Source organism: Cannabis sativa, chromosome 2, assembly GCF_029168945.1.
Source record: "Cannabis sativa cultivar Pink pepper isolate KNU-18-1 chromosome 2, ASM2916894v1, whole genome shotgun sequence".
Taxonomy (NCBI): Eukaryota; Viridiplantae; Streptophyta; class Magnoliopsida; order Rosales; family Cannabaceae; genus Cannabis; species Cannabis sativa.
In genome coordinates this window covers 292,999-306,434 of record NC_083602.1, presented here as the reverse complement: position 1 = coordinate 306,434, position 13,436 = coordinate 292,999, and the positions used below count along the sequence as shown (strand labels likewise).

General features: G+C 29.8%; 1 protein-coding gene across 1 annotated transcript; it reads left to right on the top strand.

Moving 5' to 3' along the window:
* The first annotated feature begins 218 nt into the window (after positions 1–218).
* On the top strand, positions 219–857 carry LOC133033881 (protein FAR1-RELATED SEQUENCE 5-like). The gene is made up of 2 exons (XM_061108944.1): positions 219–549; positions 637–857. The coding sequence occupies exons 1-2, from the start codon at positions 219–221 to the stop codon at positions 855–857; spliced, it is 552 nt and encodes a 183-aa protein (XP_060964927.1).
* The last annotated feature ends 12,579 nt before the right edge of the window (positions 858–13,436 follow it).

Here is a 13,436-nt window from a genome sequence, read left to right as displayed (position 1 = left end):
TTATTCATTCGTTTTTTTTTAAAGATTTATAAAATGTAGAAAATATTTGATTTATTTACTGTATCTTATTCTTATTATATATATATATATTAATTTTCACTTTTTAAAATTATTTTTATATAGTTAAAATTATTAGTTTTACTTTATAACAACTTATTAATATTTAATTTATTAATTAATATATTTTTAAAATCTGACTTATTTATATATACAGGATTATGAATATTGATACAAATAATGAGGAACAACGCTCCAACAATCAAAGGAATGAAGAAAATCAAGAAGCTACAAATGCTTATGCTGTAAAAATAATGCAAATTCATTCCAACATTCCTGATGATGAGATACCAAAGGTTAGTATGGAATTTGAAACTGAAGAACAAGCTTATAATTTTTATAATGTTTATACTTATAAAGTTAATTTTAGCATACGGAGAAGCAAAAGTCATAAGGATAATGAAAATGGAAAAATAAAAAATAGAACTTTTTGTTGCTCATGTGAAGGCTTTCGTGAGAAAGATAAACGGAATGATAATGTGAAATGTCAACGTGCTACAACAAGATTTGGTTGTTTGGCGAGGATGAAGATAAAACTTCATCAATTTGGAAAATATCAAGTTATTTAATTTAATGCAGAGCATACACATGTGACTTCAAGCCCTAATATGAGTCACTTACATAGGTCACAAAGAAGAATAACCCCTGCTCAAGCATCTGAAATTGAAATGGCTGAGAATTCAGGAATTGCTCCTAAAGCCAGTATGGAACTAATGATTAGGCGAATTGGGCCACAAACATCAGTGTGTACGAGCTCAAGCGGCTTTGTGGCTCTTGATAGTGACTCCTTTGGAAACTAATACTTTTAGCCACGAACTTTTTAGTCACAACGTAGAAATGACAATTTATAATTAGTCACAACTTTTGTTGTGACTAAAAGTATGATTTTTTTGTTGTAATAATAATTTTATAATTAATTAAAGAGCAAATAATAAAGTATAATAATAACATCTAGAAGAAATCTTCAAAATAGTTGTTATACTAGAACATAACAATTACATATTTTAGTTATTGTCAAATTTCTCTATTTTTTCAAAATCATGTTTTATACACACTACTCTATTTTCCTGGTCCATATACAATTAGAGAGCATGAACTAATAGAGTAAAGAAATAATACACATCTCGATCTTCTTCTCTCTCATGACAAGCAAACAAGTAAATATATATAGTACAAAACTTTATGTAAAATTTGTAGAAATAAATATTGGAGAAAACATTTTCCAATTTAATTTTTTTTACTAATCACTCAAATTACTTACCAGCACCAAACAAGAAATTCAAGCACTAAATGTAACAAAATAATTCTTAGAATAAGAACAAAGAGCAGAAAAATAACGGGGTTGTTTGGCTTCATAACTTAAAAACTGGTTTTAGTTTTTAAAAACAAAAAACAGTTTTTAAAAACTAATAGAGGTTGTTTGGCAAAAATTTTGAAAAACTGAGTTTTAAAAAACTAAAAAACAGAAAACATCAAAATGTTGTTTTCAATTTTCAAATTTTTTTTTCTAACATATTATATTTTATATTTTTGCTCACGTACTCGGATCCTAAACCCGGACCCGAATGAGTTCATATATTATGGTATGGTGTTAAAATATTGATTTGTTTAGTAAGAAAAAAATTAAAAATAATTTTAAAAAATTTGTGCCAAACACCGTTAAATTTTTAAAATGACAAAAAACTGTTTTCTATTTACACGTTTAAAAACTAAAAACTGAAAATAAAACCAAACAAGCTCAAAGCTACTCATTTTTTTTTCTTTGTCCAACCATAAAATCAAAACAACTTAATTTCTTTTTCTTTAACTTTGAAAAAAAAAAAAAACTCATCAAAGAGCGTTAGAGTGAAATATCACTAATGACCCTCATAACTTAATAAATTTCTATTGTTGGTGTAAGGATAAAGTAGTAACTTAAACAAAATAATTGAGTTTCTAAAAATAACTATTAATTCTTTAATACTATTGATTAGAATTATTATACCTTATTGTTAAATAAATAAATATATATATATATATTTTTTAAAAAAAAAATGGTTTTTTCATTTTTACACTTTAACCCAGTTTTTCTTTTGCATTTTTACAGAATTCTAAATAGAAAGTACTCCTATTACAACTAGCGCTGCAACCTAAATTGCAACAAAAAATCGTATATAGAATTACAACTAGCGCTGCAACCACTTGAGAAACTCAAACCGTAAATTTGAAATAAAAGTTAAAAAAAATAGTATATGAGGTAATTCCCCCAAAAAAATGGGCCTTTACACTTCAAAAAAGTTTTTTTTTTTTGTATCTTTACGGAATTCTACATAGAAATTTCTATTGCAACTAGCGTTGCAACCTAAATTGCAACAAAAAATCGTATAGAGACCCATATTGCAACTAGCACTGCAACCACTTTAGAAACCCAAACCGTAAATTTGAAAAAAAAAAAAAAGTTAAAAAAATAGTAAATAGGGTAATTCCCCCCCAAAAAAATAATTGTTGGTAACCTGATATAGGAAGTCAACATATCACCAAATCATCCTTTTTTTTAATATCCATCAATGGGTATTTCAAAAGCTGATTCACCGTTAATCGGACCCAAATGCAAAAGGAAAAACACTTTAAAACACAAAATCCAATGGATAAGAAGGGAGGAAAAAAGAATAAAAAAATAGAAATAAAATTAAATAATAATAATAATGCATAAATAAAAAAAAAAACAAAACAAACCTTTCAACTGAGATAAATCTTTAATATTGCATTATACATTTTAATATTAACGTAAGAATAATATAATAATTTAAGTAAAATAAATTAACTTCTAAAAATAATTTCTCAAAATCATAATTAAAAAAGGAAATATAATTTTTTTTTTTAAAAAAAAAAAAAACTTGTTGGTAACCTATAGCAAGTCACTAAATTATCATCTCATCAATTTTTTTTAGTACCCATTAAAGGGTATTACCCGTTAAGAAATCATCCAACTATTCATCACAGCATATCAATTATATTATTAAAATTAACATGCATGAATACATACATATACATGCATATTATTATACAACTATTCATCCACTCACGTAATTATTTAAATGCACGCATGCATAAGAATACGATCATGCATGCATGACTCTCGTACTCATTCTCATCATACTCAAACATATATATAATTAAATTAGAAAGAAAAACTAATTAAAACTTGATTGTGTGTCCAAATCAGATGATCACAGACAATTAATGGCAGGTTTTATTAATTCAAGTGTGTTTGGTTTTCAAATAAGTTGGGACCATTTGGCCGGCTGGAATGCCGCATAGATGATCTGGATCTCAGTGATTGCACCGGTATAGAAGCCCGTAAATCCCAGAATGAAACAACCATCGGGGACGTTAAACGTGTGTTCTGTTTCATTATCGCCACGAGGCCCACGACCAGTGATAATGGATCTATTTTCATCGAGAAATATGCCTACGCGACGAAGCTGATAAGGGTCGGATGTGGCATAAATTTTGTTGATAAAATCACCATCTTCCAACACCAGCTTTTTACTCAAATCTCCTTCCTCATTGCCATACTTCTCCGTGCGCCTTCCACTGCTGGATTCGAAATCCACGGTGATACAGTATATGTAAGAATCAAAGGCTTGCAACTGAATCCCAGTAATCCTCGTTTTATTCTTGATGTACTCATCCACCGTTGTGAACAAGTTAAATGGGGTTTGATTTTTATGATGACGTCTCACATACTCCTCTGAGTAATAAGTTTTGTATTTGATTTGCGGCATACCTTTGGAAAGGGACGGCGGCTCCGTTATGGTGATCAGAGGCGTGATTGGATCTTTTTGAAATTCTAAAAAATTTGTTTTAAGTGACTCCAAATCCTTTTTTGCTTGGAGGAGGACATTGCTTAGTTGAGAGTCTTCGTAGCCACCGTAAAAATCATAGATGGATTGTATTTCGTTGATTCGTTGGATGAGTTTCGATACCTTGTCCAATTTTGCTGCCACGCCCACTAACATATCCCGATTTAATGCGATGCTCGAAAAATCGCTCCCAACGACGTGTTCATATCCCATTGTTTCAAATGCAAGAACTTTGGGGGCATTGAGTTTTTGGCTGGAAAAGGTGCGGGCAAACTCAACCATGTCTTCTCTTTTGGGCAAGGGTACATCGTCCATCCCCATCATCATTTGCTTGAATGAAACCTGTGACTCAACATTGTCAAGGGTTTTTTCGAGTTTACTTTTAAAATCGGCATCGAGGGAGCCAAACTTGAATACTCCATTGGCCTTGAGCTCCAACTCCAACTTCATACTTTCATTTTTGGTTTCTGAGTGAAATGAGTAGACTCCAATATATTCTCCCCCACGCGTGATCGACGAAACATATGAGTCGCCATAATGCAGAAAGAAATCTTTCAGATTATTGGTGATCGGAACAGAAATATCAGATGCCAATGTAGCCATGGTCTGAACTTCCTTCCCTTCCACTTTTCGAGCATGAACAACAATCAACAAGTCCTTTTCCTTGATATTCAGACTCTTTACGAAATTTAACTTCTCATGAACTGATACCAAACGTATAAGGGTATCGAAATTCACCGACTGATTCAGGTCTATCAAATTCATCAATGACTTCTCACAATCGCAAATGGTGTAAGTAACATGGCATTGGCCTCCGTCAGTACTTTTTTCTCCCACAACTGCACTCGACTGACCACTTCCCGTCGCGGTTGAATACCCTTGAAAAAGTTTCACTGGCCCCATCGGCATAATTATTATTTCTAATCGCACTTTATTTTGTAAGATTATTGCTTTGTTTTTTATTTTTGCTGAAAACATTTCTCTGGTTCATATGTTTATAGCCCATCGAAAAACAAAAAAAGATTCCTTAATTTGATGCAAACTACTCGAATCCAGCCAACTGTCTAATTAATTATTGTTTCATAATTGTGTCTTTAATTTTGTAAACAATATGCATATAAACATGAATTGTATACAAATATTACATCATATTGCTTAAAGTAATAAATTAAAGCTACATTATTATTATACTTCATTAATTCCTTTTATAAATTTTTCTAAACAAATAACATAAATACGATTTTTAGTTACAACAAAAAGTTATTTATGACTAAAATATCGTATTTATATACAAGTTATCACTAATTTAATTTTTATCACAATAAGTATATTGCGACTAATAAAAATACATTTAGTCACAACAAATTGTAATTTTTGTGACTAATATATTTATCTACGGACTTTTTAGTCACAACATAGAAATGATTTATAATTAGACTTCTTAATTATAACTTGCATGTGTTCTTACTTGTAACCAATGTTTTAAAATTAATTATTGTTTCATATAAAATTAATAAATAAGGTTAGAACATGATAACTTCCATGTATTGTGCTGCATGCTTTAATTAATTAATTGTTTGACAAAAGAAATTTGAAAGTCATCCTCTTAATATATGATATAGAAAAATACCATTATAAGAAGACTTCTAAAGTTAGAACATGCTAATTTCCATTTTTCTGCGTAAGTAGTTTAATTAAACATTAAAATAAAACTTTATTAATTAATACATCACAGCCACGTTACGTACATTCTTTATATTTAACAAAATAGAAAGAAAAAAAAAACTTGATATAATTATTGAATTTTTTTATTTTTACACTTCAAAACAGTTTTATTTTTATATTTTTACAAAAAAACCCACATGATAATTAGAAAATAACCTACATATATAACAACCAACAGAGCAACTTAAATCGTAAATAAAATCCACATAACAATCTACATAGAAATCACTAGAGCAACCCAAACCATAAATTAAAAAAAAAATGATATATATATAAAATAATTTTCCTATATAATTAATTTAATTAATAAACTCACAATATCATTCTAAAATAAAATAAAATAAATGAAATGAGTATTAATATCTTTATATATTAAAAGTGTCTATCTAACGGCAATTCTTGGTTTAACAGAATATACTTAAAAATAAAAGAATATTCTGTTAAATTTAACGATTAGGTTTGATCTCCCGTTAACAAATAAACCCAATAAAAAAATTAAACAATCTTTTAAATATTAATAATCTCTTTTTAAATTAAAAAAAAAATCTTTATATATTAAAGTTAACCTCACGTTATCTAATGTTTTCGCTGGATAAGCATAGGAAGCAGAAATACCACTTCTATCTTTGTGTGATTGCAGATATACCACTTCTGTCATTGACCCACTTTTTAGCTTTATAAATGGAGATGTTTATATAATATTAACACTTTACAGAATATTTATAGATATAAACTTACATTACAATGCTATGTTAAAAAAAGAACTAAATAGAATAATCTACTACTCCAATAATAAATTTATTTACAATTTTATAATTACACTAATATTATTTTTAATACATTACTAAATAATATTTCAAATATAAATATTTAATTTTTTCAAACAAAAAATTTGTAATCTTTAAAAATAAAATACATTCAAAATCTTAAAAAGATCAAAATCTTAAATAAAACTAGCAATACGTGGCTCGGCACGTACATTCACCTAGTAGTATTAAACGTATGTACCAGCAAGTACTTGATATTGAATAATTAAAGTGGAAAAATTATGATTAATGGTGCAAAATCAAATCAACTAAACTTTAAACAATCGAAGAATTAGCAAAATATTATCAAGAATCCACATGTGATAAGTGCATCTGGAGTCAAGAATCCACTCCCTGTTAATTGAAGACTGCGAGGTAGAGAACAACTCTCTATCCGTGGAGCAGTCATCACTATCTTCCGCGATTGCATCGGAATCCTTCCCATGGTGATGGTGTCGGAAGTCCTTCCATCTCTATTGTGAGATTTGTTGAAGCATTGTTGCTCCTTCTACTTCTTGCAAAATCTTTGCAAGTATTCAAACCTTCCGTAGAAGTAACACTTCCTTGTTTCTTTCTCTTTGGACTTTGATCTTGATTGAGAGTGATGGTGTTATTACTCTTCAAACTTACTTTCTTGGGTGATCTTCCTCTTGCCAAATACATTTCTTCTTTCTTGGATTCCTTCTCTTACTATAATTCAAAGTCTTTCGACTTAAGTGCGGCAAGAACATCTTCCAAAGTAATAACATCTCTATCATACTTGATAGCTGCCTTGAACTCTTGATATGCGATTAGAAGTGATCTCAACAGAATGATGGCCTTGATTTTTTCATCAATTTTGTGATTTATATTTTCTAATCCTACAATACTCTCATTGAATCTACCAATATTCTCATTAAAAGAAAGGAAAAAAATCATTCTGAATCTGTATAACCTTTCTAGCAAATTAATCTTACTAACAATTGATGACTTTAAGTATAATTCTTCCAACTTATTTCAAACTCCTTTTTCCATCTTCTCGGCGATGAGTTTCATTCAAACACTATTTGATAGATATATGATGATCGTGTAGTACGCCATCTCCGCCATGAATATTTGGTACAATTGAGTGGGAGCGCTAATCATGAATACGAAAATTTTTTATTTGATAAGTGTAATTCATACATATATAATACCTATTGAAAAGTCTTCTATGCATATTTATATGATAGTGTACTTCAAACTTTATTATATATCGTATTCAAAAAAATTTAAAAATAAAATAATTATGGTATATATAACTGAAATTTATACTCATACAATAAAAAAAAATCAAATTATAATTTCTTCGAATACAGAAAATGCCCTTACAATATATAAGAACAAAAATGATACACCTACCCAAGAAACTCTCTAGGCATATATCATATTAAATAATTTATTTAGCTAATATTTAAGGGAATAAAGTTAGGCTGCGTTCTGTTGAAAGTAATAAAATAAAATAGAATATAAATGGATCAATTTTTATTAATTTTATTCATTTATTTAGTTGTATTTTAACATCATTTTGATAAAATGAAAGGAAAGATCATTCCAATACAAGATGAAAAAAAATTAATTATTTTTTTATGCATTTAAAATTTCATTTTATTTCTATTTCTATATATTCTCATTTTTTATTCCGACTGTTGTATTTTCATTACTTCCAAATTGACACAACCTTATTCATTATTTTTTTTTTTACATTTTTTAAAGCATTAATATATTACATATTATAATATTAGTCTTCTTAATATCAATTATTGTTTCATATGAAAGTAATAAATAAAGTTAGAACATGCTATTTCCATGTATTGTGCTGCATTCTTTAATTAATTGACAAAAGAAATTTGAAAGTCATCTCTCAATATTTGATATAGAAAAAGATCATTATTGGAAGACTTATAATTATAAGGGAAACTTACAAAAATACTGAAATTTGGATTAATTTTTACAAAAATACTGTCACACGGAATTTTTTTTAAAAATACTGTGTTTTTATAAAACACCAGTAAAACACAAAGCAATATAACTCAAAACAATACTAGAACACTAGTAAAACACCAGTAGAACACCAGTGAAACTTAACACAGTATATTGCAGTATGAAACTTATAAAAAAACACAGTAAAAAAGTAAAAAATTACCGCCTGGCAGTATTTTTATAAAAAAATGACAAAAGTTAGTATATCATGTAAATTTCCCTAATTATAATCATAATCAATTGGAACCCAATTAACCTTAAATATTGCACTACAACAAAACATAAGGTGACTCCATTTTTCTATTTAACACACAATTTCTAATTTTTATTTTAATTCTATGTGCGTATAGTAGTTGCTTCAAATATTTGAGTAAATATAATGTTATATATATACATATACAAAAAAAGAGAAATGTTAGAGGGTATCAGTGGTGTCTAGTTACATTCTACATGTCAATATCGTTATTGGTGCAAGTATATATCAGGCCTCATATAATCTAATGTAATAACTTTTAATATTATCGCTAACTAATTGTAAGGTGACATGTTGTGCTAAACACCATTAATGTCTAATAATAATGCTAATGTGAAATTAAAATTAAAGAAATCAATTGTGCTTTAATTATTAGAATTTATATTAAACAACAATATAAAAGTATTTAATTAATTAAATCCAGAGCCACGTTGGTAAGTACATTCTTTAAGTTTAAGAAATTAAAAAAAGACTTGATATACTTAATGTAGTTTTTTTTTTTTTTTTTTTTTTTTGAGATGAAATATCAATTTCATTGACTAAATTAGTATTCTGAATACAAAAGAGGTAAGAGTTCACCGGAAATAGAAATATCAGAAATGCTACGATGTCTAGCAACATAATCTACTCGGTTTGCTGATTGTCTAATGAAAAATAAATTAATATTTAGGAGGGTAGATTACAAAAGTTGGAAGTCTTTAATTAAAAGGTCGAAAGTGGACTTCATTGCTTGGTTGCTTCGAATAGCTTGTACTGAAACAAGACTGTCCGTCTCAATTTGATCATGTTGCCAATTATTGGTCTTTACCCAACTTAGAGCTTCTTTAATCCCCATGGCTTCAATGACTTAAGCTTCAACCGGCCTGTTCTGCAACAAGGTGACCAAGATGGTTTCGGGCAACAATTCTGAAACCATTCTTATTGTCGCTATCAAAGAGTGCTGCATCTACAATAATCTTGATTGTATTTTCTACGGGTTTAGTCCATGACTCAGCGCCATCACCGATGCTTTCCAAACAGATTGATGACAACAAAATTTTATCCTGAGCTTTATTCCAGTGATCAAGAGCTACTTGTGTAGAAGTAAGCACGTCATTAACAGAGGAGTATTTTTTTTTTCCAAACAACCTTGTTCCTAGCCTTCTAGATTGCCCAACTATACATGGCAATAAGACAAATCATATCAGCTTCAGCTTGCTTAAAGATGGTCTCCAACCAATTGCCGAAAGAACCGCCAGGGTCAAAAACTACTGGAGTTGCACATTGGCTCCAGCAATCAAATGCAAACGGACAAGAGATGAGGACATGGCTGATGGTTTCAGGTTGTAAATTACAAACAGGGCAAGTGACTGAATATCGACATGCTTGATCACTAGTTGGACACTAGTTCCCACTAAGGGCTTATCAACTCTTAGTATATTAGTATGATAAAGGATGTAATTACAAATTAACTTAGTTCTTTTGAGATAGGCTGATGAATATGATTATTCTGTTCTTTTCTCGAGCTTGTGAGTTAAGAAATTTCATCCTTTTTGCATAAAAGATTCAATGCGTATTTATAGAGTAATAGAGGTCATACTTAGTTACTCTTTGCCTCTAATAGGGTATTTACATATAATACATTATTTTGGGCTTATCAAGCGAAGCCCAATCCATGAGCCAATAACTGTATGTTGGCATGTTGATCACGGTCACAGCTATAAAGTTCCAAAATTATACTCAAACATTTCTAGATAGTGAAGACTCAATGTCCCACACCTCAGCACTCGTCATCAATCTGACTTGCCTGCTTGATAGTGAAGACTCTGGTTGGAATATATTTATTGTCTTCATTTGGTTCTTTTTTATTCTTAGTTTGTCTCCATAATGGACAGTTGCATGTAATATGACATTCTTTTTCGCATTTATAACATGCATTTTCCCCACATTCACCTAGATGATGCTTTGTACATTTGGGGAATTTTGGAATATTTCACCCACTGTTTCCATTAGATCGGTGGTCGTTACCAGTTTTTGTCCTCTTGTCTTCACCTAACTGCTGAGTTGTAATATTTTCATTAAAGACCCTTTTTGAATTCATCCCAATTAATAGTATTCACATCCTTTGTCTGTTCCATGCACCACCGTCAACCAAATGTGCGTACCTTTTCTTAGAATGCACACTTCACTCGATCATTTCCATCAACCCTTAGCATCTTCAAAATACTTTCTATGCGACTCATCCACTCTTCAGCTGCAACTGGATCTATGCCTCCCTCGAACTCAGGTGGATGTTATTTTCGAAATCTCTCTCCTAATACCTCAAGTCTAGCCTCTGCACCAGGATATACCACCACATGCAGTTGGTGGGTCCCTATTTTCTGGCTCTGGTGGCCTTATTTGAACTTGCGGTGCCAGTTGACGTCTCAACTAATGAAGTTCTTCGTTCTGCTTACGAATGGTTTTTTTCATTTCAGCAAAATGATCCTTGCATTCTTGTAGTGTTGGCGATGGTTCATCAACACCTCCATCACCGGCCACTACCTCAGACTTCACCTTGACCTCCACCTCGACCTTGACCACGACCTAATCAGACTGATCTTTTAGGAGGCATTTTTGAACTTTTTAACTACAGAGACCTAATCACATCATGAAAGAACGTTTTGACCATCACCTTTAGATGAGAAGAGTAACACATCATGAGATTTAAGTTGGACTAAACTAATGTTTATTATGTATATATTGGATTATAGGTTTTAAATTATGTTTTTTATATTATTTTTTTAATGGAATCAACTTAAATGGTGTAGCTAAAATGGATTGAATGGATCCAATCCAATCCAATAGAAAACCAGTTAATGTATCCAAACCGATCCAATCCAATACATCATTTGGATCGTTGTTAGGTTATTTTAGTATTAATTTTAGATTAAGTTTAATTAGTATATTTTTAATTGAGTTTTAAATGGTGTTTGGAGCATTTTTACACTTTTTATCTTTTATTTTTGCAGTATAAAATAGAAGAAGATTAGCAAATATCAAAGGAATAAAATGGAAAAAAGATAAAAAAAAAATCTCACAAAAAGATGATATATAAAATAGAGAAAATTGTGCAAGAAAATAAAGCTGAAGCTTCAAGCCTTAATTCGACTATATTCTGATTAGATTTTGGAAAAAAGTCAAAACATGAAAGTTTCAGATTCCGATTCCGAGCAATATCGAGAGAGTTATGGCTAAAATACTATCAGTCGACGCAGTGGAAAAATTACCATCGAAATGAAGCCATCTGGTAAAAATCCAACACGGGCTGCGGCCCGCCTCCCTAAACTGCACAAAAATCGTCTTTTTCTCTCACCTGATCTTTGGTGGTTTCCTAATTCGAATAGGCATTTAACATGTGCGTTTTTATATCTTTTTAGTCCTTGAAAGCCTAAATAAAGTGTAAATTGTAGTTGATTTCAGGGAGGCAATTCAGAGGGAAATAAACAGTAGAATATAGAGCATGAATTTCAAAGACCGAAGTCAATACTGGAGGCATTCTTTAGAGGATTTTCAGCATTTTTTTCTTCTCTATTTTCTTAAGTTAATATGTGTGATTTTGCTTCCATGAACATGTGTAGCTAAACACTTGATTAGGGTTAGATGGATATTGTTTGATATTGCTTTATGGTATTAATATGATTTGTTTTTCCCTCAGTTTCTATGTAGTCTATTTTATTCGTGCTTAATTACTTTTAATTGCATGATCACCAATTAACTGTCTATGATTTTGATGCGAGATCTGAGAAGTGAGTGTCAATTATGCTATAGTGAAATAGAACTGAATTTTGATATAGGACGAGATAGCTTATATAGGATTTTTGTGTTTAATGCCTGTTGCATGTTAAATTTATCATGAGAGTAGAAAGTTTGCATGTGATTTAGATTTATATATCTAAGAAGACTATAAATTACCTTAGTAAATAACCTGCTATTGCATAGACATTGATAATTGGGAGATAATCATATTATGCCATAATCAATAGAAACAATTGAAGTCAAAACCCTAGTTTTTATTAACTGTTAATTTCCTTATTAGTTGAATTGCTTACTCTTACACTGTTTTTATTTTCTAGTTTTAATCATTTTTTTTAATTTTTATTCAACCACATAGAAGTAAAAGTTTAATTTTAACGTACTTAACTACAATCCTCGTGGGATCGACCTTACTCTTGGTGAGTTTACTACTTGTCACGATACGTGTACTTGTGTGTACAAAATATCACAACAATCAGATCGGATCAGATAACTCAATTCGATTGGATTGGATCAGAAGACAAAATCCAATATCTAATAAATATTAAATAGGATCGGTTGGGTCAAAATTCATTGGATGTGATCCAATAAATACCCCTACTTAATATAACTATTTGATTAATATATATGGGTGCACTCTTAATGGGTATTACCTATGAACGAGTAAAATTAGAAAAAATTGAGTTTTTATGCTTAATTTTTCCACCTAATTAGAAAAATTTCTCACTTTTACATCATATGGGTTAAGATTGTTCCATGGGTTAAAAAAAAAATTAAAAAAAGTTTTTAGCAAAATAAAAGGATAAGTAAAAATTGAGTTTGACTTAAATATTTTTATATTAACATATTTTTGATATAGTGTAAAAAGAGATATTTTAAGATTTTTTTTAATTAAGTAGTCAAACTAAAACGCATAAAAATTCAAATTTCTTTTTTATTATTCGTTATTAGATAAAAATTTGATGGTTTAATATT

Excerpts from the sequence above, each read along its gene's own strand:
- LOC133033881 (XM_061108944.1), top strand. The coding sequence starts at position 219 with ATGAATATTGATACAAATAATGAGGAACAACGCTCCAACAATCAAAGG. Across the intron at positions 550-636 it reads TGATAATGTGAAATGTCAAC|AGCATACACATGTGACTTCA; the intron begins GTGCTACAACAA and ends AATTTAATGCAG.